At 30.6% G+C, this 27,506-nt stretch overlaps 1 protein-coding gene across 3 annotated transcripts in view; it reads right to left on the bottom strand.

Annotated features, from left to right (window-relative positions):
• LRP1B (LDL receptor related protein 1B) overlaps window positions 1-27,506 on the bottom strand; it is a 1,622,137-nt gene that overhangs the window by 70,410 nt on the left and 1,524,221 nt on the right. For all 3 annotated transcript variants that reach the window (XM_036236560.1, XM_036236558.1, XM_036236559.1), the window contains exons 78-83: window positions 22,158-22,381; window positions 20,451-20,557; window positions 12,690-12,806; window positions 10,841-11,014; window positions 9,137-9,262; window positions 4,819-4,983 (exon numbers count right to left, since the gene is read on the bottom strand). In XM_036236560.1, coding sequence (XP_036092453.1) covers window positions 4,819-4,983; window positions 9,137-9,262; window positions 10,841-11,014; window positions 12,690-12,806; window positions 20,451-20,557; window positions 22,158-22,381 — 913 coding nt within the window. The remainder of the gene's footprint in view (window positions 1-4,818; window positions 4,984-9,136; window positions 9,263-10,840; window positions 11,015-12,689; window positions 12,807-20,450; window positions 20,558-22,157; window positions 22,382-27,506) is intronic.

Below are 27,506 nucleotides of genomic sequence, written 5' to 3'. Positions count from 1 at the left end.
CAGAAAACTATTTGGCAAAGCCTGAAAAAAAAAAAGGAAGAATTGTGGGCTTTATTTAACTTTATCTCAGGTACTACTTGATATATTCTGACATGTTTCAAATTATAGGTTACAATCTATTTATACTTCTAGAAAGTTCATTTTCAGCCAGCATTGTGGAAATGAGACAAAAACATTTTTATCTTTTCTGTGAATACAAGTAAGCCAACTCAAGCCTTCTGACATTAGCCTAGAGAGCCATACGAATAAATAGTTTAGTATTGCCTTCACCATGTAGTCCAAACAAACAAATAACTGTCATTCACGAAGCTAGCTCCAGAACTAGAGAGAATCTTACTTTCATTCTCTCTTAAGTTTGTTGTGGAGATTCCAAGAGCAAGAACAGTATCAAGCATTTAATTACCATGATCTTGACAATAATAATTATCATTTTAATTTCTAATAATAATAGTAATAATAATTCTTATTTTAATTTCTGATTATAACAATAATGCATGTTGATTGGGGAACATTTTGAAAATACAGAAATATAAGGAAGGATCTCTTTCCTTATATGGATACTTTACATACACATTTTTTCATATTAGTCTCATGCTATACATGCAATTTTATTTCTTGTCCTTTTTAACTTTAAAATACAATGTGGATAGTTTTCTTTGGCATTATATGTTCTATAAACGTTCTTGTGTTAGAGCAATAGTTATGTATACACATTTGAATTCAAATTTTCATCTCCAATTTATGTTATAAATAGATATAAATGTTGAATATCTACCTAGTTAAACCTTTGAACATTTTCACATCCAAATATTTTGCTTTTAATTACTATGTAATTCTTAGGGTATGTTTCTAAAAGTGACATTATTTAGTTATGGTACGTTGAAAGTTTTTAAAACTCTTGCTATTTCAGACTTGCTTGCAGCAAGGTTTGTACCACAAATCTTTTTTCTTGGTAATTATTTAAGAATGCTAGTTTTATCTATGTCTGACTGAGTTCCTCCTCTACTTCCTCTTTCTCAATCTCCTCACTCTTTTTTTTTTCTCTTCATTTATATGTCTGTGTACATGTGTGTGCAAGACTAGTCTTCTGCCATTTGTTTATTATGCTTTCTGCTTTTTAAAATATATTCCTTTGTCACATAGCTGTTAATTGTATGCATTATTTATTTTTCAGTTTTATGTTTTTAACTGCATATTCTCTCAGATTCTTAAAAACAAGTAGGACTAAATATGCAGCTTTTAGCACTTCCTAAACATAATATCTATGTTAAGGGAGCTAGGACATCAAGCTTAAGTTAAAAACAGCCTTCATTTAAATAAAAAGTAAAAGAAAAGCAAAGATGAGTACTTTAAACATGTATTCACTTTTATCAAGATATTGATGAGGTGATTGTGTACTTTACATCCGAGGTTTATATGTGACTTGAGAGGCATTAGTATACAGTTTTTATCATCAGTTCCATGATGTTGCAAGAGTGTCTGGAAGTTCCTAGCTTAACTTGCCTTTGAGCAAATGTTTTTGGAGCGGTCATATTTGATGCGAGTCATATATGCTACTATCTATTTGAGTCAGTAGCCTGGACCAAAAGATCTTGAATGGATGAGAAAGAAAATCCTCTCCTTCTACTCATCTATTATTATAAGGGCCTTTATCATTGATTTTAAAAGATTTTGATTTTGATTTTTTTCTATCCTCAACAGGAGCCTTTTTCTTCCTGCTTCATTTCTGGGAACAAAAGCTTTCATAGAAAGTCCAAAGACACGGTCACAAGAGAGAGCTTCTGTTTTCTTGTAGTCATTGAAAGAATTTAATACAGATATATTGACTACTTCAAAAAATTGCACCATCCCTATTCACCCAGCCAGTTCTGCTTTTATAGACATATTGTCAAACTCCCCAAATTAAAATTTGCCCTCCCTTTTGCATAACTCCAAACTTTAAAGGTGGAAATATTTGGTTATATTGTCCCAAATGTAGCAACCCTCTTCTCCATTCCTCTCAATCGTGTTGAAAACTCTCAATCATTATGACAAAAATATTAGATGTCTCAATAACAAAGCTATAAGAGGAAGAAAAATACCAAATAGTATAGAACATACCTTAAAGAATAAATATTTATAAAAGTGAAGAGTAAGTGTATAGTTAATTATATAAATATTCTTAATGATATCCATAAAGAAAATAATTATTCTCTATTTTCTGTAATAGAATGACCAAATGATTCAATGCTTTGCTTTCATTTCCAATATTTTGCCTAAGGGAAATTTTATCTTAAATTTATCCTTCTATGAGCAGGTCGTAGAAATGAACTACATGGACCCTTGCTAACATAATCAATGTGAAACTATTTAATGTGGTAATACTTTTGTATAGGAATACAGCTCATATACATATTTTATTTTTAGTTTCATTACAAAAAAAATTAAGGAATGAGTAAAAACTCATTTCTACATGCAAAATTTTAATTATGCCTCTCAGATGTGTGCTTTTAATTAACTAGTGACATTTCTTTTTTCAATTATTATAGGTCTACACAACTGTCATAAATTTATAAATTTTAATTAGGGCTGTCCCAAACCCTAGTTATATAGAGTCCACATAGGAATTTGCCAAAAGGCTTAACTGTAAGTAAACTAACAATGAATAAATATATGAATTGCCTAATGGGATTTGTTTAACAAATTAACATTTATCTGGAGATAATGAGGTTCTACAGTCTATAATACCAGACAATGTTTTATAAAACCACATTTTTAAAAGTAAAAAATATTTTGCGAATGACTTAATTAGATATTATATTATTACTTATTATTAAATGCTTTAAAACAGTAAAACTACATGAACACAAAGGTAAATTCATATGAGGACTTAATTATATTACTAATTTTAAATATAATTTTTTTTCTGAACATATTCTCTATGTAAATCAATACCTAATAATCTGGGTGTATAGATAAAGTTGATATGCTATATATTTTAAGAATGCAGCATGATTTGGACAAATGATTTGAACAAAATGTTAAAAGTATCCATATACAGTTCAGTATCCATTAATAGTACAGCAATTTCGAAGTTTCATAGAGATTTATCTCTGTTGATCCATTACTGGTTGAATAGATAGCCATAGTTTGGAGAGACAAACTAGTTGGCTTAAATACTTCTGAAGATAAATATAAGAAAGTCATCTGATTATAATCTGAGTTTTTATTATTATAATGAGAAAATTAACAATTAAATAATACAATCACTAAAACTTTGCCTGCATAAAAAAAAACTTTCCTAAAAGAAAGGATATCTGTGCTACTTAAATAAAATTACATGTCATATTCTTACAGACCATTCATTGTATTCTGATTTGCACATTCAATGAAAATCCCAGTATTATAATTTTTCCTACAGCAATAGAATAGATTGCATTGTATAGACTGGCTTACCTCAGGTAGAATGAAAATATGCAGTAAGACTCCTAGTGCCTTTTTTATTTCAATCAACTCACTGAATATTCTTTTCAGAATTTAATTAAGTAGTTAGAAGACCAAAATTATCAATTAATCACATATCAAAAGTATTTATAGATGTAAAACTATCAAACTTAAAGAAATAGTAATGTTTTTACTATTAGGATGCAAGTCAGAAACAGTTTGGTTCCTCTGAACTCCATTGGAAATGCTTCTTAACATGACTTGGTTAGCATTATACTATACTTCAAAGAATAGCATAAGCAATCGATGCAGGGAGAACTCTCAATAAGACAGAAATTAACCATGAAAGGGATGTAAAGATCATATGGATTGATTTTTCATTTTACTAACTAAATCTGCATTTATGTAGTAAAACTAAATATGCATAGATTTCAGTTCAATAGTTGCATAATGGACTTTGCACCAAATATTGGAATTTGCAAAGTACATTTTTATTATTCATTGGGTTTACTTTTTTCCCCTATGGGAACATATTTAAATTTAATAGAAGTCAGTAGGAAATATGTTTCAATGTTCATTTATGTGCTGTAGAACAGGGATCTCCAAACCTCTGGGCTGCGGACCAATACCACCAGTCCATGGCCAATTAGGAATGAGGTTGCACAGCAGGAGGTGAGTTGGCTGCTGAGGGAACAAAGCCACATCTGTCTTTGCAGCTGCTCCTCAGCTCTAGCATCACCACCTCAGCTCAACCTCAGCTGATCTGGAATTTTCATTGGAGCACCTGTCCCTGGTGTCAAAAATGTTGGGGACTGCTGCTGTAGAAAACACTTTGTGTAAACACAGCTATTGCTTGAATTAATAAAAATTTCAATTATATCCTAACATGTAGTAACCTCATATTTTCAAAGTGTATTATATACAACATGTCAACAAACTAGTTATGATTTTAGATAAGAATTACAATGCTATCAAATGGTCTGATATCATATATTTACACTTAAAACAAATTTTCAAATTACTTTTAACATTAGGCAAGTTATTCAATGAAAAAGGAACAGATTTTTGAGTCAAACACGTAAAGCTTATAAAACTGATTTTACTTAGTCAATCTAAACCACAGAATATCTATAAGCACTGAGCCCTGTCACATGGTACACACACAACACATGATTATAATCATTACGAATATTAAATTTTATAACTTGAACTATGATATCCTAAATTTAGAATAAATGTCATTTATTATGTTACATTAACTATTAAATTTAATTTGTGTTCATGTATTCTTTTCTGACACCAGGAATTATATCTGCAATATTACATTCTCTATATTTTTTATATATATGGAAAATTGCAAATGATTTGAAAATACAATGACACTCAAATATTTACCCAGGGCTGATGGTATGCAAGTTCCTCCATTTTGGCAGTAGTTGCTACAGTGATTGACTTGACATCTTTCTCCTGAATAACTAGGCCAACAATGACACCTCAAATCACCCTTCTCATTTAAAATGCATCTTCCTCCATTTTCACAAGTCAATTTGCATGAATCATCTGATTATAAAAGAATTGTATGAATTAGCATGCCATTTAGTGGATGGTAGGATTAAAATAATTTAAAAAATAAAATGAATACTAGATTTACTTGCTTTTATAAAATTCCAAAAAAAAAATACTCCTAATGTAAAAGATGAAACATGATTATCAAACCATTGTTGAATGCTAAATACAAATGTTGAATTAACGTTTATTCTTCTTTAGGCTTAAAACATTATAAGCTATTTCTTGTATTTGTTAAAACAGTAAACAATTACACCAACTGAAACTTTATAAAAAAATATTTTACAACCAATAAAAATTTTTCAGAATGTGGGCAATCATGACCTATTTCTAAGAACATTTGATATTAAACTAAACTGAAATATATAAGATATATGCTTATATATATCTTTATATATAGTATACATTATATTATATATAATATATAGCATATATAAAAATAGTGTGTATATATACATATGTACATATAATTTATAGTATAAGGAAACATTTTTGCATGATTTATTTATTAATTTAAAAAATAAGTTTATTGGGATAACATTGGTTAATACAATTATATAATTTTTAGGTGTACATTGTAATTTGACATCTGTATATTGTATTGTGTGTTTACCACTCAAAGTTCAGTTTCCTTCATAGGGAAACATTTAAATAAAAATATACTCTTTGATAGCCAATTTATTAACCATATTATAAACATTCAAAAATAAATGCAAATGAAGAGTTAAATATAAAGGTCAGATACTCAAGAAAGATCCAGAGTGAAATTATGCTTGCTTAATTTAAAATTCACCAAAATATTTATAACTGATTAAGCATGAAATATCCTAATTGAGGCTGTGAATGTGAACAGTAAAGATAAATATTGAAGGTATTATGATCACAGGATTATTATGGGAGAGCTTATTTTCTTTCATGTGTAGATATTTGATGTTAACCACATAGATATTCAAGATCTCTGTATGTTAACACATGTGTATTCAATAATGTGCTTCATTAGGTACCAGAAGTTTAAAAATATAACACTGCCTAATGAAATGAAAGTGCATTTACTTTATTTCAAAACTTAACTGTAATAGCTTTATAATGAAAAAGAAAACTGCTTTTGTCAATAACTAAATCACCCCCAGAAGCCAAGCTCCAGCAATTATAATCAACTATAAGAAAGAGCAGGTGAATACTTCCCCAAGAATAAGTAACATTAGAATTTTAAATTTCTTACATGAAGATTAAAAATATTCAGTGTGCTCACCACTTAACAACAGCAGCTAGAGAAAGGCAAATAATTATAAAAATCTGAAAAATTTGGCTATATAAAATGTTAATGTCAGGAAAAAATTAATTGGCATTTATGTACATCGATCAGTAATTCTGAAATCCACTTATTTATACTCCTAACTAAGTCATCCAAGCTGACTATTACCAAGGCTCATATGTGCAGAGGCCAATATGAATATTTTTAACTCTTATTATTTAAAATATAACATTATTTTAAATTAAAAAATTAATTTTGAGAAGGTTTCTGTAATCATGCCTTTCAAGCAGGGTTGAAATGGTAAGGGTGAAATCTCTACAAAAGTTTTACATCCTGGATGAGTGTGTATCTAGACAAACATGCTTCCATATTTCAAACACAAAACTATACAACTTGTTTCATTTTCTTATCTACTTCACGACAGACTTATCTTATAGTGCTTTTTGCAAGGCATTGTGCTAGGCACTAAATGTATCTTCTCTCTCATATTTCCAGTGACTCTGGAAACGGGTACTGTGAGCAATATGGAGGCACGGGGATATATCATGTGTAGAGTGTGGAATGCCTAGGTTCACCTTAGGGCACCATTATTGTTATTAAGTAATGGTAGACATTCAATTGTGCCTTTCTAACTTTAGTGTTCTAAACTGTAAAAATAGGTGCAATGACAGAATAGTATCATGGCAATTTTATGAGGATTAGATAAAATAATATACATATTTTTAAGCCTTCAAAATATTTATTATTATTACCAGTAAGAGTAGCATTTATTGTTAATCAAATTTTACACAGTAGAAACAGAGACTGAGGGAGAACAGGGACAAACAATTCTGTTAAGTGATAAATCTTGGCCTAATACAGACCACACCCTCAGCCCTACCCTAGGCCAAGTTCTTTCTTTGTATTTGCTAAATCTATATTATTGGATAAATAATTTTCACTAAGCAAAAAGGAAAACAAAAGTTATATAGAAAAGACAGTGATGTCTAGTTATAAAGGAAAAACAAAACTTATTTGCAAATTGATCATAAAAAAAAAAAACAATTATAACATCTGAGCCAATGTAGAATTTATGTGCAGAATCCCAGTCTCTTCCAGAAGTCTCTCTCATCCAAAACATACTATAAGAATACATAATGCATAAGAGGCACCTGTGAGAGAGCACTGGCAGTGGGTGTGTGTGGAACTAGTGAAAGCACGGCAACAAGGATTTGTTGATATTTTTAAGAATCGGTTTCTGAGAGGTTAAGTAGCCATACATAGTTTAGCTACATGACCATGTCAGAGCAGTGAGTGAAAAATGTACCTAATAATGTTTGAAAATGTTCATTTAATTCTTGCATTTTTCCGTCACAATTGAGATTGCAGCTACCCTGGTTGGGAAGATAATTGGTGAAAAAAAAAAAAAAAAAGGTGGTGCATTCTAGTGCCAATAACAGCATCCCTTTTTAATACCCATCCAAAATACCAATCATGATTCACATTTAACTCTCTGTTAAGAATTTCCCAACCTTGCTACCCACAACAATGCTTCATACATCCAACATACTAACTGAAATAAATGATTCATTATTTTCTTTATGTGCCATGGTTTTATGCCTTTGCAAAGAATTTCTTTTGTCCCAATATTTTGCTCTCTCAATCCCACTTAATCCAAATCCTATCTGTCTTTGCAGACCTTGTTTAAAGGTCATATTCTGTGGTAAATTATAATCAATTCTCTGATTCAGGAAATCTGAATCCTCATAATGGTTTTAACTCAGTCACTTCTGTGGCTTGTATTACTATCCACATATATATACAAATTTACTGACATTTATGTGGTTCATCATTTCATCTTTGCAAATCTCTTTTACTTTATATATAAAGAATTTAACTATTTTAAAAGAATTAGTTTTATATACTTAGTATCTTGGAAAAGACAAAAGCCTTCAGGTTGCTTATAACCCGGAACAGGGAAAGATGAGAAATGCTATGGCAGTAAAGATGTTGACTGAGGGCAAAGATACAGTGTTAATGTGGGGAGTCCATTCTAATGAAGGAAAATATAATATGGATATGTGGAGTGTGTGTTTTTGTCTGTGACATAAAATTTAGTGTCGAACTTTTTTTCTTAAAAGCAATTTTATTCTGTGTTATGGTTAATGTAAAATATGAAGCAACTTATTATGCCAGTTTATTTGGATAGCTTGTTTCTCTTTCCTTGTAGTATTTTTGTTTTAATTTTTTTCTGTTTAATACTTATCATCACCTAAAATAATGTTTCAATTGCTTTTGATGTATGTTCCAACCTGTAGATTGTAAAATATAAACTCCATGAACAAAGAAACCTTGTCAGTTTTATTTTAAACTAGTCCTTGGTTTCTAAATTAGTATTATACTTTGCCCATGAGCCCCCAAAATGTTTATTATTAGTAGTATTAGTATTTACTGTAAATCCAATTTTATTTAGGAGAAACCAAGACAGTTTCTAATTAATCCTCAGTTTCTAAATTAGTATTGGCATACAGGAGTTGTTCAATATAAACTTAAGTCAAACAATGGGTTTTGGGGCTCGAATTTAAACTAATGGTAGAATGGCCTCCTCAGAAATATCATCTCCAGTGATATGAGAGCTACATAAATATCTTTTGATTCTGTGTGTGACTTCAAAGTTCTTAATCTACTCTTAAATGCATAGTAAGCACTCAATGCAGCTTTGTGAATAAATGTATAATGCATATTAATAGACAATCGTCATCAGAGAGAACAATTTATGCAGGCATTTAAGAAGCACTGGTATTAAGGCAACTAAATAGATGATTGAGTAGCTAATTCTGCTCAGTGTCAATAATTGTGAAAATTTATTGTACGGATGAATTCATTATTTACAGAATAATGAAGTTTACCTACCTAACAGGCTGTCATCATTGCAGGTGCCATTAATCAAATATTTTCCTTCTGGGCACACACAGGTGGCCCCAGAAGGATTCAACAAACAGAGGAATTCACATGCTAAATCCAAGCATGGATTGGGCACTGATTAAAACAAACAAAAGAAAACAAAGAAATAAATAACTACAAATACAATAGGTTTCAAAAACATAAAATTCAATAAAGTGAAATGATGCATTAGCAATGCCGAAAAGAAATCACATCAAATTTCTACTGGGAGTATCTCATTTTGATGTCACCATTCTCCTTTATAGGTGAAGAGAAATTATTACCTAACACCATCATTAGCAGAAAATTTATACTAATTTATACTTTCCATAAGGGAGAATAAACTATTCATACTTTGTCATTCTTCCTTGTAACTAATTACTTTTGCCAAAAGAGTTGGTCTGAGATAGCGAAGTGTAGATTTAAAATCCGTATGTATTTTTCTGTTCAAAATACAAACAAAATATATAAATTATTTTCCTCCTTAAAAACAATATTTAGCATGGTTAGCATGGTTTCCTTTCCATCAGGCAGAAGATTGTGTGCATTGGTAAATGTGTGCCACATTTTTTTGTCTAAATTTTTATCCAGTCAGCATCCTTTGCAGTCATAGCTGCTACATAGATCTTAAAGAATCTATTAGAATGAAACAAAAATGGCACCTAGGTGGTAAAATGACTATAATGACTATAAAAGTGGCTTTTATTCTGTTAGAACCACTCTTCAAATGCCTATTATATTCAGGGTAGAGTTTTATTTATTTATTTTTATGAAGGTGACGATATTTAACTATTAATATGAATCAAGTAGATATAGAAGATGAGAGGGAGTGTTCTCATGTTAACTTTGGAACCGTATATGTCAGATAATTGGTAAAGGGCAGTAAAACTTTGGATAAAATTTCAGAAAGTTTTTAGGGTGCTATATGCTGTTTTAATCTGTTTCCAACTCTGAGTTGGATAAATACCAATTGTTACCTTTCCAGATCATTTGTACCAAGTGAGATTAAATCTCTTTCTATTTATCATAAAGAATAATTATTATAAATAAATCTTAAACAGTTTCTTGAAAGATGAACTCGTCAATAAAGATAGATTATGAGAATTTTCACCACATTTTTTACTTTGTTATTCAATATTTTTGACAATTGTATTTGAAATATATCTTTCAAAACATTGCATTACTTATTTATCAATTCCCTTCTAGAAGGGAAATAATAATAAAAATCATAAATAAGCAGAGAAACTACAAATCTTGAGAACAGTTCTCCTCAGATATTTTTAAGGACAAAATATTGATGATATAATTGTTACTTGCTTATCATTAAGAAAAGTTAGAATGGCTAATGATGAATTTCCTTACTTATCTATAGACTCAGAAAGTTTTATTAAAAATTTTAGGAAAACAGAATTTTTTAATTAGCAAAGTCAATTCTAATTCTAAGAAACACAGGAAATGCTGAAATTTTCATAGCAGTTTTAACGGAAATGGAAACTTTTGCATTATTTATATCTTGACTTTAGTAATTTAAAAAGTATGGTGATACAAAAAGTAAAGTTACTTAAATTACTGGGGTTAAAACATTAAAGAGATAAGACAGATAAAAATACTTTCTTTTGAGAGCCATAAGGAAGAAAATTCATCAATATAAACTGTATAAAATAGTTTACTTACAGTCTAGTTGTTTATAGCGATGAGATATCAAAACCCCTTTTGATTTATCAACGTCTAAAGCTAGGTACTCTACTGAACCTTGGCCAAATTTTTGAACTCGAAATACACCAGTTTTAGGTCCTGCTCCATATATATAATCTTCAAATACATCAATTTTATGTGGGTGTAACAAGCCTAGAATTTTTAAAAAGGTGGAGTTATAAAAGTTTCAGTGTAAATACTCAGACTTAAGGAAACTAAGTTTAGCCAAGATAATATAGAAAATATTTTGAAAAAGTTCTTTAAAAAAACTTTTAGATTAGAATACTTTTAACATTATTTGTAAAGTTATTGGAATTTATTTGCAGTTGGAATATATGAAATACTAAACATGTCACTCAGAACATTAAAAAAAAAAAATTCATCATCACTTTAATCATCTTCATTACCACAAAGCATTTCCTGGGGGTTTATTACATGTAGAATAATATTCTCTACTGTATAATTTGCTAGCAAAAGAAAAGCCTACAGACTACCTTTAGTCATTGAACCACAAACGGTTCACAAAATTCTCAAATTGTTTTCTAGATCAAATTAATGATCGAATTAGGTTGTCTGAATGACAAATTTATCAAGTAATCATTAGTTGATTTTTAAAGAATAAATTTTTTAAAATGACATTATTATTGCATTTTAGAAATGGAGTAAAAAAAATTCACAAATGGTAATCAAACATATGTCTAGTTTGGCTAAACATAATAGTGACTGTCATTTTTCACATTTTAAAAAATAACTATTATTTTAAGCAATTTTACAAAAATAATAATCTAACTTTTGGTACTAAAATTTAAAGCAAGTAAAATGACATTTTAATTTTAATAATTATCTAGAGGTTGTTAAACATAAAATGTCTTTTAAACATATATATTTTTCTTCAATATTTCTTGAAATAGCAAAATGTACACTTAAGTTGGAACAGCTTAAATTTTGTAATCAATTACAAAAAAATGTGGAATTTTTTGCATCCAGGATCATCATTTATAAAACATATACTTTAGGCAAAGGCATAATGAAAGTTTTGATTTAATTATTTTTTCAATGTCTCTGTGGTAGTTAAAACAAAGCAAAAAAATAAGAAGCAAAACTATAGTCATTAAATATAATATGTAAATATAAAAAGTTTGAGTACATATTATGAACAAATTGTAGTAAATAAGGGAAGGGGTTATGGTAGAAAAAAGGAAAGAAAAACAGAAGGTAAATAAATTAAATTCAGCAAAAAGAATGAAGATTGCCAGGCAAGAAAAATGGAAGGTACAGAAGGGAGCCAGAAAGTGAGAGAGTGAACAGTAGGAAGTAGGCACAGAGGTGTAAAAAATGTCCACAAAATAAGAGCACAGGTAGATTCTGTAGTCACTGGTGGCAGAGGTAAATCGTCATCTTTATATACTATTTTCACTTATCAATGAGCCATATTGATAATTATTATTATATCATGTTTTACTATATACAATAACTCATTTTCTGGTTATCTCTGCAATTTGAAAGAAAAACTAGTCTTCACAGAAGCTAATCTTGACTACTTGAAGTGTTCTGCTCAGAATGCAATATCCAAGGAAACGCAGAAGGAATATTTTCTCAATCTGGGCAGTGATGGACCATGCTTGTCCTAGAGTCAAGAAGTTCTTCTGGCCTGGAATCTTCATTATTCTAGTAGGAATAAAAACTGTAATCTACAGTAAGAGCTACAAGTTAAAGGAGAAAGAATTTGAGGAAATCCAGAATATAAAGCTTTCATACTTATATTTACATGCCACTATTTAATACTTCCAATAATAATTAAAAGCAACAATAAAAGCACTTCACAGACCTTGTCTGCTGCTGACAGAGACTACTAAATCAGAGCCATCATACAGAACGCTACCGATAAGGGAGAGCTCAAGGTCAGCCCAGTATATCCGTTCACTAAAATGATCCACAGCTAGACCTGCAAAAAACACACACAGATAAATAACAGAAATAAATTTGATATTGTTAAAACTATGTTTTTGCTTCTTAATGTATAATTATGATAGATGTTTTTCATCAAGTGACATAGAAATTACATAGTCTACATCATTGTACTGTACAAATTAGAAAAAATGAAATAATTAAATCTTTATCTGAAATGCATGTGGATATTTACATAGAATTTATTTAATAAGGTGTAGCAAAAATCTTATTGCATGTAGAAACAACTACCCTAAATATCCTTCCTTTCCACTTACTGATTTTTTAATTATGACTATTTTCTAAAAGACATTTGCATGATATTTTAGTTTTTATCTTTATAGTATACACACAATTAAGTTATCATTTCAATAACTTATCCAACCTTTATTTAAAATAATTCACTATAATTAGTTATATTTTGAATCTTCATTTCTTTGTAAATACAAGAATCACGAACTTAATTATAAGATATTTTCATTTATTTGGAGCTGGCCTACAGTATTGTGAGATGCTTGTGCAGTCCGAAGTTTACATTGATTAAAGAGTGCTGCTAATTGTAGAGACAATAATAATAAATTCCTTAAGGTACTAGTATTTAAATTTTTCTCCCTAATTTTTTACTTTAATAATTAATTTGCTCTGTGATTGCTTATCTTCATTTTTATCATCAGTATCTGCTAGTGAATAACAGTGAGTTGTAATAATATGTGGTAAAAATGTTTTTTATTTATTCAGTTTTTAATGTTGAGGGTTTATAAATGAATGGAGTCCAGCCAGTATGTTTTTGCAAAAATATTATCAACACGTAGAATATCGTAAGGAAGTTTCCTACAATACAGAAAAGTAAGATCTATGACATATGGATTCTATAGTAAATCTTCACTGCCATAGATATTTAACTCTTGTCACATGGCTAGTCTTTAGATATGATGTAGTATACACTTTGGCAGTACAATGCAAGTAAAATACCTTTGGCATCTGAATGTTAAAGAGCTCTTCCAATCAGACATTTCATAAACAATGGAGGTACACCTAAATGGCAAGGCAATTAATAAAAGGTAGTTTTCAGTTTGTACGAATTATATTCCTACATAGATGGATCAAGATTTGAAAATTAGAACTAAAAAAAAAATCATAGAGAACATTATTTGGGAATAATTCTTCAATTAAGCAGGGATATCTAGCCCAAATGTAATCAAACTAAATATAAATATTGTTTCTAAAGTATGACGTAAGTATGTAGTATGCCCAATCAGCCTCTGAGAAATTACTTCACAATTAAAATAAGTGGCCCATGTTCTACTATTTCTGCTCATTGATTAATTTGCTATTTGGAGTCATGTTGGGAGTTATATTTTTGCTTCTTCACATATAATTATGAGTAACATGAACCATTTCATGGTTCAGTTTCTGGCTGCCACCATTTTATTTCAAAACACTTGTATAAAAAGGGTTAAAAGCATTTTTATTTCTTTTCTACCTATTTAATACAATAAAGAAGACTAAAAAAAAGAGAGCTGTGCCAAATAATTGATCTTTAGATTTGAAAATATTGTTTTCTAATTATAGAACAATAGTGTGTAATCCAACTTAATTACCAATATGATTTCTTTAGATTTAGCAACAGTGAAAAGTTCTCAAAAGTGTCATGCCTTGCATTATTAATCTAGTCTAATCTAAGACATATCCATCTTTATCATCTCTGGTCACATACTATACTATTGAATGGAATGACATCTTGATAAAAATTACATAACAAAGCTCTTAGAAGAGTAGGATGTATGTTCCAAAAGTCCACAAATCAATGATTTTGATTTTTTCTTAAGCCCTTTAATAAAAGAGATAGTCTTTTAAATTAAATAAACTAATAAAAAAAATCAACTAACTTTTCTCATTATAGAGATGAGAGTCACGTTTATATGAAAAAAAGTCTATTTCTATCTTTAAAATATCATATCTTTTTGTCTTAAATGAAGAACCAATAATAAAATGGGGGGGGGGGGCATTTCCAAGAAAGTCATTCTTATATGAACTGAAGATAATAAATATTTGGAACTGAGTCAGTATAAGAACAGAAAATTTTTTAAAAATCCATATTATTTTTAATAAAGCATAATGGAATCACAATCTGGAGGGCCTGTAAAATATAAAGACACAGGCTCACTGGCTCACTAAGATTTAGGAATGCACAATAATGATCTTAATCATGTAGCAATTTTCTTAACATTTTCCATGATTCCAATACTATTTTTACATTTTAGGAATTTTTGAATTTCACTTTTGTTGAATTCTGAAACTTTCCAAGATCGTCTCACTAGTTCCCTTATTTCTACTATGGTCAAAAAACAAACAAAACAAAATCTGATGAGAAATTGCCATAGTACCAATATACTATTTAACGGACTAGATGTCAAAAGAGCAATGAATTAAAATTAATGTTTCAAAAATGGAGAAAAAAATTACTTACATTCTGTATTAAAGGAAAGCTAAGATTTGTAAGATAATAATAACTACCAAGTGTGTGCTACCATATACTTGATTTAAAAGGTAATAAGAGGGGTCCAGAAAGCTAAAGATATTTACTACTATATCAAATTTATTTTCAAGAATTGTTAAAATATTTTCTTTTTGTGATAGTCTATCTACTTAGAATCTTAAATTCCAAACTATATTAAAGTTTTGTTTTTTTTTTTCCAAATAATGTATGACTGGTTCAGGGTCAGTGTGTACTTTTTTATTCTCTCAGAAATCACCACAATTTGGGAGGAGCTGCAAGCAACATTAATAAGCTTCTAGATATCAAATAATCTGGTATTTAAATCTAACTTATGTAATCCTATATACCCTCCTACTAGAAGGAAAACTGGAAAGTGTTCCTATCTGACATTACCATCATTAACCCAATATATATTCATAAGGCACCTTCCTGGCACCATATACTGCCAAGTACTGGGCATGGAGCATAGAATAAAACAAATTACATTCCTGCTGTCATGGAACAAGCTAATCAGCCACCAGACAGACAATTGATTGAATAAGAATATAATTTATGCTTCTTGTGTTTAATATAATGCCTAATAAAAGAAAAAAAAAAGTGTGTCATTTGTTAAAAGAGGCCTTAAAACCATACCATGGCTTAGAATCTTAAAAAAATGTAGGTATTCATTTCTTCATTCATTCAACACATAATTATTTTAAGCACACTGATTACAGGTAAAATAAATGTTAATACATTTTACAGATAAGAAAATTGATCCTCTAAAGTTTATGAAGGTTGCTCAATTTTAACTCAAGCCTATGTAAATGGAAGGTTTACGTTCTTTTCTACTACTCCATATTTCTTCTTTGTAAGGCACTATGCTATGCCTAATATATTACAGCATTTTCCTTTTAAAACTCTTTCTCAACTATTATGACAGTGAATTTTGCTTCTTGGCTCCTACTGCTCAAACATCTTTGTAGTTTCCTTCTTTTTTTAACTTTTAAATTTAAGCATCTCACAAAATTCTACCCTAAGAAGCCTTTTTGTTTTCCCTTTCCTTATCCATCTTAACAACTTCGACAATTTTAAATATCAGCTTCTTGTTGCTAATTCTCCAAACTAAATTTCTATTTCTGCTTTGAGCTCTGGGACTAAAAATTTCAATTATCTATGAGCTATCTTCATCTAATTGACTCAGCTTGGGTTGCAACCACACCTGCAACATCTGCCTGTGGCTGAGTGACAGCATCGCACAACGTGTGCTCGAGTGGCACATTCTCGAAAGTTCTACTCTAATAATTTTAAAATGTCACACTGAAAATTACCTGCCCCAATTTCTGACCTTCCTTATTGTTCTATTTTTATCCTTTTCTCCACAGAACTAAACATCTCATAATCTACTTTATCATTTACTTTTTAAATGTTATGTTTTTACCACCCCCATCTTAGTCCTCTGCTCTTCACTAGAATGTAAGCACTAGGAGAACAGGGAATTATAGCTGTGTGTTCACTCCTATATTACAAATGCCTAGCATCATAACTGACATATACCAGGCACACAATAAAAATTAGTTGAATGAGTGAACAAATGGCTTCTAAGAGTCTACTCCTGTCAGTGGGGCAGAAGTTCTCAGAGCAAAGTTGCTGCGAAGAAAACTCATGTATATCCACTACAAATAGGGTAAAGAACCTCACATCAATTACCTTATTGACATGTTCCTGATCAGATGCTGTAACCTGCCTAACATGAGTCAATGCCACTTTCCATGGTCTTTAATACCCTGCATGGGCTGGCCCCTATGTTTCTCTAAGCCTTCTCATACCACTTTCTGATTTCTTTACTATGCTCTTTGGCTTTCCTTCAATTCCATTTCCTACCTCAAAGCCTTCTGACCTATTCTTTACTTTGTGTTGCAACATCATTCTCCACCCCATCCCTTCACATTATTTAGCAATCATTCTTAACAATCAACTTTATTCAAAAAGCCTTTACTCCCCACTGTAATCAGAATGACACCTCTGCAGCGCTCCACTCTTCTCTAACAGAGCTATTTGCACAAATGTGCATGTGTGTGCATACACACACATACACATACATTCTGTCCTTGAGTGTAGGGATTCATATTTCCAATGACAAACAATGCCTGGCATATAGTGAGCAACAATAGTTTTTGAATGAAAGAAGGGATGAGTGAAGAAAGAAAACAAGAAGACACTTGTATGAATGACTTTAATTTATTCACTATCCCTCTTGGAGATATTTCCTATCTCTTTATTCTCATATGCATTCAATACATTTTTCGATTCTAACTCTGCTTTGCCTCCTACATTCCTTCTCTCCTTTTTATCTGACTGTTATTATTACAATTATGCTATTCTCAGCTATCATCCGGAACATGCAATAGAATGTTAACTGGTCTTTTAGTCTCTGTATCTGTTCATTCCCTTGGCACGGTGCTTCTACCACAACATGCTGGAAGACCTACATTATTCACATCACTCTTTGAATTTAAATTGTACAGTGGTTCATTATTGACTAAAAAATCACATCTAAATATCTTGGCATTTAAAGTCCTCTAGTCTCAGCTCATGTTACATTACCTACTCTGTACAGCAATATTTTGTTATTTATTATTCTTTGGTTTGTTAATGAAAAAAATCAGACTTTGAAGATATAAGTTCATTCCTGACATCTCACAGCTAATGTGATCTCCTGGGGTTAAAAGCAAACAAACAAACAAACAAATAAATAAATAAACAAACAAAAACATGTAATTTACTCCAAAGAACACCTTTATAAACACTGACCCATGATGGATTATCTGCCCACCTTTCAAATGTTTACCCATCCTTCAAGCACTATTTTGAGAGACTCCTTTTACATAGTAATTTTTTTTATTATTATTTCATTTTTATACTAGAGATAATCTTTCTTTATTGTGGATTTCCATATTATAAAGTATGTAAAAATTATCACATTTTGCCATAACTACAGTTACTTCAGTTACATTTCTTCTCAAATGTAAACTTCATGAGAAAAGTGACTGTGCTGTGTTCATCATTAAATTACCCATAGTGCTGATCAGAATGGTCGGCACATTGAAGATGTTCAGTACACGCACTTTTATTTAGCCCACTGTAGGAGACATTGTGGCACTTAGCCCACATTTCCTTTAGCAGCTAAGGACTCACATTTAATCTCATCCGGACAGTTGTGCTCAACTGACAGCAGCAGTCTTGCTTGGAAAGTTAGAGCCCATATACCAATCAGTGACTGATGACACATAAAAAGCCGACTCCCTTTTCTGTCATGGAATGTACTCTCTAAAGCACATCCCCTGTGTCTCAAACCAAGACTAGACTCCACCGGAGGCACAATTATTTTAGGCTCCTTCCCTTTCTTAATCTTTTATAGGTTTCTCCTGGTTACACTCCCTTCATAAATAACCTTCTCAAAAATCCTTGTTTCAAGCTGCCTTCAAAGTTCCCTCCTGCGGGCAATTCTATAAACCGCTGTTGAATCATTCTTTAAAATGAAAATGTTATACATATTATGCTTATGTAAGATGTTAACATCAGAGAATTTTTTTTAATTTTGCAAATTTTCTATAAGTCTAAAATTAGTTAAATATAAAAAGCTAAGAGAAAGAAATTCAAAGTTCTTTAAACAATAAAAATAGTCTTTGGGCAGCTATTACCACTCTCCTCTTCAACACTTTCCAAAGTCTCCCCTTAAAGCTACAATAAAATCCAGTGCTTATCAGTATGTCCCATGTCCTAGATCATCTGCGCTGACCACCTTGCCACCTCATCCCTATAATTCCGTTTCTCATATGCCTCTAGGCATACAAAATTCTTGCTATTTTTGACATATACTAAGCTCAATTCTAACTCAGAACTTGCTGATCTCTCTGCTTAGAAAACTTTTTCCTCACATATTCATATGACTTGCTATTACTTTTTTTTTTTCAGTTATCTTTTTCAAATATCACCTTTATAGATGTGTCTTCTCTGGTAATAATAACAGAAATGGTACCCCTCCATAGCTGCCCATCACTTAGTATTCTTTTTCTATACAGCATTTATAACTATCTGACACATAAGATATATTCTATTCTCTACAGAAAGCTAAGTGTTATGGAATTTGGACTCTTTTCACAGGGTAGGAACTTATTTTGTCAGTATATGGAAAACTTTCTGGCACCAGGTGGGTGTTTAATTAGTATTTGTTAAATCACTGAATGGAAACACACTAAATTCCAAACACAGTTCCTTCCCATAAAAGTAAAAATTCACAAGACACATTAAAAGTTAATAATATAAGTGCCAAATATAAATTTTTAACTACAAAAGATATCACAAAGCATAATTGTTAAGTAATATGTGCTATAGAAAATGTGTTTTATCATTTTGATAGGGATGTGTAGTAGGAAGGGGTGAACGGCACAAAATCCCTGAGGCTCCAATAGTCCAAAAATGTTTTATTGAGGAGTAAAGGAGGAAATGCTAAAATTAGAGCTTCAAAGATGGATAAGATACAGCTATATATACAAAAGTTGGAAGGGTATTCTAGATGGGAGCCTAGGATAAAAATGAAATTAAAAAAAGAACAAGGAGATAGGAAAAAAGTCTGAACTTCTAAGCACTCCAAAGAATTTGGAATAATAGTTTAGATGGCATGGCTGGTAGGGAGATTAAGGCCAGATTGAAAAGAGCTGAGAATAAAAAGGCGAGAAATCACTGAACCTGTATTTTACAAACATTATTTGTTTCCCAGATTTTTGTCCATTTAGTTTCTCATCTTCTAATAATATCACCATCTATCTCAAAATTTTTAACATATATCTGTAAAAATATCCTAATACATAGCTATAAACTGTCAAAATTTCTTGCATGTAAAATCCTATTAATGGCCCTAAAATTTAGGCAATTTTCAAATAATATGCCCATAATATCACTGGCAATATAATAAAGACCTGATTTTCAAGTTGGAAAAATACAACATGAAATGTTATTGACTTTCATAAAGTCATACTATAAATTATTTTATCTACTTGTAAAAATGATTATATTGCCAACAAAACTAGAAAGAATTGTAAAACTAATGTTTATAGCATACCGCTACACATTTTAGACTATGTCAGAAAAACATAGTACCTGTGGGTCTCCGTAAATTCTTCTGTACTAAAATCCTTCTCAGAGTACCATCCATGGCTGCTTCTTCTATGTGTGAGTGGTCCCCAACAACAGTCCAATACATCATCCTGAAGAGATACACAAGTTGATTAGCCTATAGATGGTGTTATTATAACCCAGCTCTACTCCAAAACACAGTGTCTCTTCAGACTATGTATCAGAATCAGCCCCAGAGTCCATGAAAAAGAAAATTCCTGGACCAAATTCTAAACCTACAGAATGGGAACCTCTAATAGAAGTACCCAGGAATCAACATTTTAAACAGTCTTACCTATGCAATAAAATTTGAGAGTCACCATTTAATAGGATGCATAATATTTTATTTCAAAAATTTTAACATTTTAGAAAGAAAAGTATTTCTAACACTTAAAAGTATCTTCTTGTTGGGACATAAAACTAATTTTATTATATAATACTTATTTTATTTTATTATGGATACCACATCAATATATTCTTTCTTATTTTGATAAAGTACTATTTTCTCAGGCAGAAATCATTCTCTATTTGGAAAACACTACACTGCGTAATTCCTGTAAGTAAATAACAGTTGCTTTTTTTAACTCAGGATTCAACTTTATGGGTGCCTAGGAGTTTTATCTAACATTTCTCTACATCTTTTTTTGGTCATTGCTTATAAACGAAAAAGGTAAAAGAGTAAAGAGAAAAAAAAAATTCAAGAAAAAGAAATGGTTGTGTCAAATTTTTTAAATTTGATAATAGATAATATGTCTACACAATGGCTAAAAGCACTAATACTCTATATTTAACATTTAATATTATGTTTAATGTATGTATTATGTTTAATTTTAATATCAGATTCACTACAGCAGTTATGTGTCCTATGTGTTTATCACAGCAGTTTTATTATTCTGCACAAATAAAACACACAGACACACACACACTAAATGTATAATGTAGCAACCTTTCAGGGAAAACATCTATTTGCCTCAGCATTTGGTTTAACCCATTTCCCATTTGCCCCGAGAATACTCACCTGCAGTACTTGAGGCTGCAGTGTTTACCCTGAGATCAATCATGGATTACAGTCATAAACTTACACTCAAAGTTTGCCACAAAATTCTCACTTTTATTATTATTTTCGTATCATTCTAGTATACTGATCATTTTTGGAAAAAAAATGATATCATTTTGTTTATAGCATTCTGCTTTTAATAGTGGTATTTCCATTTACAAAATATAGTAATTCTCCATCACTGAAAATATCAAATCCATCCATAACATGTGTACACATGATATTAATATCATTCTCGAACAGTTGCCAAAGATTCATTCGATGAATTTGATTTATGTATGTTTTTGTTACATTAGGATTAGAGACAAGTTCTGTTTAGAAATAACTCCAAGAATAGTATTTTTAGTTTATTTTTACATTGCAAACCAGTCAGATTTGCTTCAGCCTCAGAGTGCGTTTATGTAAAATTAAATTAACGCTGGCAGCAAGCTGCACTCTTTTTCTAAATGGAAAATGGATTAAAAAGAACATGGACACACTTTTGTATAGGGAAACAAGAGGGATTTTCAATATCTTCTGACTCTATTGTGTGTTAGATACTCATTACAGAAACAAAACTTCAGAGCACAGGTGGAACAATCTCTAAGGATAGATATCCATATCCAAGAAAATAAATAACCAAGTCATTAACCTACCCTCGTTTAGGGTTTACTGCAATAGCATAGGGTTCTCCAGCCATATTTGTTAAGAGTCTGGTGCAGTTGGGGCCATTCAGCTGCCCTACGTTGATAGAGTACCTCAGACTGGTCCAATGTGTGGTATAGTAACTGAACCAGTGCATTCTGGAATGATCAGTCCAATAGATGTTTCCTGCAACCCAATCAACAGCAATGTCCCTGGGCCTTTTAAATTCAGGACACTAAAACAAAACAAAACAAAATAACAAACCACAGTATTTTCAAAAGCAAATTGGTGGAGTTTTCTGTATCTATACATTGGTGTGTAGAAATCATACTAGCATGATCAGGTGTTAATTGTTACATAGACTTAAAAAATACCTGACATCTATTCTTGATATTTATAGCTATATAATTTCACAATTCTTAAGTATACAACTCACTGGAGTTTTACCAATATCACTGGCTCTTTTTAAACAGCACTTTGATAGAATATTTCCAGAATTATATGAAGTTCACCTGTGACCTCTCTGTTAGTTTTCCTCCATGAATAATTATAAATCTGATATGAACAGCATAGATTAGTTTGAACAAGTACATGTAAATGGAATCAGACTCTTTTATTCTTGACTTCTTTTACTCAACATCATGTCTGTGAAATTCATCCATATTATTGTGCTTGCCCGTTATTAATACTTTTTACTAATGGGTAATATTTTACTTCTAGAATATACTATAATTTGTTTACCATTTTACTAATGACGTCCATTTGGATCATTTATAGTTTTAGGCCATTATAACTAAAGTCATGAATATTCTTGTACATGTCTTTTGGTGGACACAAACACTCATTTCTGTTAATCTTAAGATATACATGTGTTCAGCTTGAATAGATACTGCTAGAATTTTTTTTCAATGAGTTTGTACCAGTATATATATATTCTTTTCAGCAATTTAAGGAGGTTGCATTTGTTCTGCATCATCATATAATATTTGATCAAAATAGAAACATTTAGAGGAATATTGCATTTAATCATCTTTGAAGGAAAGTTAGAATCTCTGTCATTTATATTAAACCTGCTAATTTCAATTTTCTGCTTACTATTGTATTACTGAATTATTGTGAGACAAAGGTATGAGAGTTTACTGGAAATAGACAGCAAATAGAATAATGTATGCTCTATGCCCTTCAATTAACTTGATCACTTTGAATAGGAAATAGTATAATAATTAATTTAACATGGTCAGGTTTATTGTGCATAACCACAAGTAAGAAAAGATTCACAGGGGCATTATATTAAGAATGAAAACCATTATTTGAAGGTGATTATAACCAGACATGCATTCAATGTGTAAAAACATTGTTAAAACTGGCAACCAGTGAAAATATGGGTTTTTGACACATAATAACTTCTCATTTGGTTTACTAGTGATTGTGTTTTATTAAGAAGTGGATTTGGATTAAAAGAAGAAACTAAACACCTCAAAAGAGCATGAGATTCCAAGAAACACGAATTTCAAGACACTATCTACTGGGATCTCAAGGGAAAAAAAAATATGGTTTGAATTAATCACAGAAATCAAAAAATTTCTAATAACCTTTATTATCAGTCTTTTCACTTATTGGTTTAAAAACTGAAATTATGAAATTTTATAATACTCTATTTCTGAATGCTAATAATAAACATTACCTATCTACCCAATAATATCTCATGGCTAACTAAAGTTAAATTAAAAAGCATTCTGTGATACAATATGACTATCTAGAAATTCCATATAAATAATATTCATAGATAGAATATAAAGATTTCTCTCAGTCAAACCATGGCATTATTTTCACATGGTCCAGTATCATTTAAATAACTCTACTTTTTTTTTTCCATTTTGGAGGCATTTAAAAATAAATATATCAACAAATGCATGGGCATGCCAGTGTAAGTCATAAATTTATAAACATGAGAGACAACAGGGAAAAAATAACCCTTATAAGCTGTTTAGAGTCTGTTGGAGCATATTTATAATTTTCTAACACTAGTAGAGCAAACCTTCAGTGTGCAAAAAAAAAAAAAAATGACAGTTATTGTTTAGCATGAGCATAGAAAAATATCTATTTTCTCTTTATCAAATGTAAACATACATATGGTTTTCTATCATGATGATATCCTTGCTCAAATAGTACATATTTCATGCAAAATTCCACTTTTTTAAATTTAGGATTTTCATTTTATTTTACTCATTCTCAACAAAAGGCTGAATATTTTTCCATTCTGTACAACTAAAGCTGGACTGCTGACAATTAAGAATTCAAATTCCTAATGTTCATAGAACATCCAGAAGTTTTAGTTAGTGATACTTATTCAGATAAGCAGGCTGATGAAGATTCTACTAATGATGAATTATAAAAGAATAAATCAATTTGAGGTCACATTACTAGGGTAAAAAATACTGCTTAGAGAAAGAAAAATGTTACTTTTCAGTACTAAGCACAAGAGATACTAATAAGTTACAAAGTCATTTAAATCCATACATTTATTCTGTGGTTCTTTGATCAAGGAATTTCTAATGTCATTCCAGTATCAAGTAAAGTATTTGGAATATGGAGTAAAGGAAGGTCACACCTAATAAATTCAACTCAAAGTCATGAATCACCATTGACAAGATGATTCTCATAGAGTAAAACAGCAGGGCAAAGATGTTATCCAGTGTTCATCTTCAATGACTCATAAAATGCTAAATTCTTGATGATTTTCAACACTAAAGAGAGCAGAACTGAAGAAGAACATCAAAAAGACAGCAAAAAATGGCCCCATTGTCAAGGAGCCTATGGCCAAATCAGGAAATCAACCTGTATAGTGAGGTTCATAGGAATGAAATAATCCTGCTTTATTGCTCACAGTTGGACTAGGATTTTGAATAGCATAAGTCATATAAATGGGATTCTTATATTAATATCGGCTGGAGAGTAGAAAGCAGAAATTCCTGATGGATCTTGACATAATGAATAGACAATCTACAGAGAAGTTCAGTATAAATCATGTAAATGCAAAAAGTGCAAAAACACAGCAAAAGTAAACTGAGGTTCTGTTAGTGAATGGAGTCTGACATGGAAAAAAACAAACAAACAGAAAATCTAAGTCATTTGCCTCCAAAGAGGCTAAAATTAAAAGGGAGGGAGAGAGAGAGAGAAAGAGAGAGAGAGAGACTATCAAATTCTCATTTGCACTTTTGGCTATCTCACTAGACACATAGGCCAATGAACTATAGTTACTAATGAAACATTTCATGTTTAATAGACTGCATAGGTAGTGGTTACCTGACAACAAAAGGCATTGCTCATATTGTTCAACAAAGTAGAAGACATTTTGTCTGCTTTCTCTAGACAGATGATTTCTTTCTAATAAGCTCTCTAAATACACAAAGTTTTGAATACTGAAGCATTCTTTTTTCATAGAGATATATTAGTCAAAATAACGAAGCACTTAAATCTTATGGAAAAATTGGCAGCTTGATTATAAAAAAATTAGAGGTTAATACTTTAACCTACTGCTCTTTTACAACTGTGGACTGTAGAGTATCTGTCGTAATTCTAGATTCAGTAAACTAAAGATATGTTACTGGAGACATTTAAAAAAAAAAAAACAAGAAAAGAGGAAAACCTGTAAAAGAACAGTTTAAGCATTCAAGCCCTGGAAATATTATCTTCCTTTTCACAAAATTCCTACAGTCAGCAATAAAAATTTCAGAAAATATAGTTAACAAGGATAGACTGAGGTGGTCACATATTTTATTTGTAAAATGAATAAAATTTATTTCATTTTAGAAAATTTAGTTCATGTTACTAAAGTTAATTATCTCCTAATGCAATGATATTAAAATGAAGATATAAACCCGCTCTAAAAAAAATTTTTTGTGTTTGTGTGGTGTGTTACACTAAATAAAAAGCTATTTACATTTTGGTCTACAAAATATAAATTACAGTAAATTCTCATAAATCAGAACATAGAAGTAAAATAATGACTACACAAATTCTGAACATTACTAAATTTTGTCTTAATAATATTATAAAATATCTAGATATTTATTATTTCTACCAAGAAGTTCATATAGCAATGGAGATATCAAAAAGGAATTTTAAAAAGTTATATTTGGCTATAGAATATGTATTAAGTTCAAAACCACTTCAGAAATGAAATACCTGGCTTCTATCTACAATTTATTTTGAAGAGATTATTTCTATTTGGGCAACTTTAAAGCTATCTTTACCGACGTTAGAACAATGCCACCTTGGAAAAACCTCCTGCTAGGAGAAAAAAAATAAAAGTACGTAATTTGCAATTTCCAAAAAAAATATCAAATTTGTCTTTCGGTTCAGAGTCAATATTTTCTATGTGACTTTATCATTTTTTAACACGTTCACTATTTTTTAAACTTATTTCTAATGATTTATCACTCTTCTTTTATAAGAAGCAAAACTAGATTTCAAAACCTTTATTCACACTATCAGGTAAACAAAAAATATCATGGAGGACTGCAAAACACACTAAATTTGAAACCAGAAACAGAAACTGAGTTTAGGATGTAGTCCTAGTGTTTCTATAAATTACGTTGTGTATAAATAAAGACCTTTTCTTTCTAAGTACTAAATTATACATTTTAAAATATTATTCATTCTATGTAAGTCTTTATTTTATATAACCTTAAGGATGTACCTAATGTTAATTATGAATTTTCATACTTTAGTTAGTAAGTGATAAATTACTGGCACTTAAGAGTATGATTTTGATATTATCCTTCTATATGAATGACCTAGAATTAAAGAATCAAGGAGCTTCTGACATATAGTTTAAACAAGCATAATAATTAAAATATGATGTGGAGTTATCTGAAAGCAGAGATTGTAAAATGGTAGGTTGATGACTAAATTTAGGTTAAAACATGAAAAAAAACTTAAAGTAGATTCTAACTTTAAAATTAAAAATGTGTTACTTCCATTTCCAGTTAAGATAGCAGAGTAGGTGAACACTGTGTTTGCCTCTTCTCATGACTACATCGAAATTACAACTAAATTGTAGAACAACCATCATTGAGAATTGCCTAAAGTCTAGTTGAACAGAAGTCCTACAACTAAGAACGTACAGAAGAAGCCACCTTGAGATTGGTAGGAGGGGCATAGAAACAGAAAGGGCTGTTGGCCATATCTGTGTGTGGTGGTAAAAATTAAGGGGGCTATTTCAGCTTAGGAAGTCCCTCCGGAGGAGTGAGGAATCCCAGCTGCATACCAGACTCCCCAGCCAGGGGTTCCAGTGTTGGGAAGAGAAGTCCTCACAACTTATGGCTGATAAACAATCTACTAGATGCAGAGTTCAA

This window comes from Rousettus aegyptiacus, unplaced genomic scaffold (genome assembly GCF_014176215.1).
Source record: "Rousettus aegyptiacus isolate mRouAeg1 unplaced genomic scaffold, mRouAeg1.p scaffold_m13_p_2, whole genome shotgun sequence".
NCBI classification, from domain to species: domain Eukaryota; kingdom Metazoa; phylum Chordata; class Mammalia; order Chiroptera; family Pteropodidae; genus Rousettus; species Rousettus aegyptiacus.
This window is presented reverse-complemented; position numbering and strand designations above follow the sequence as displayed.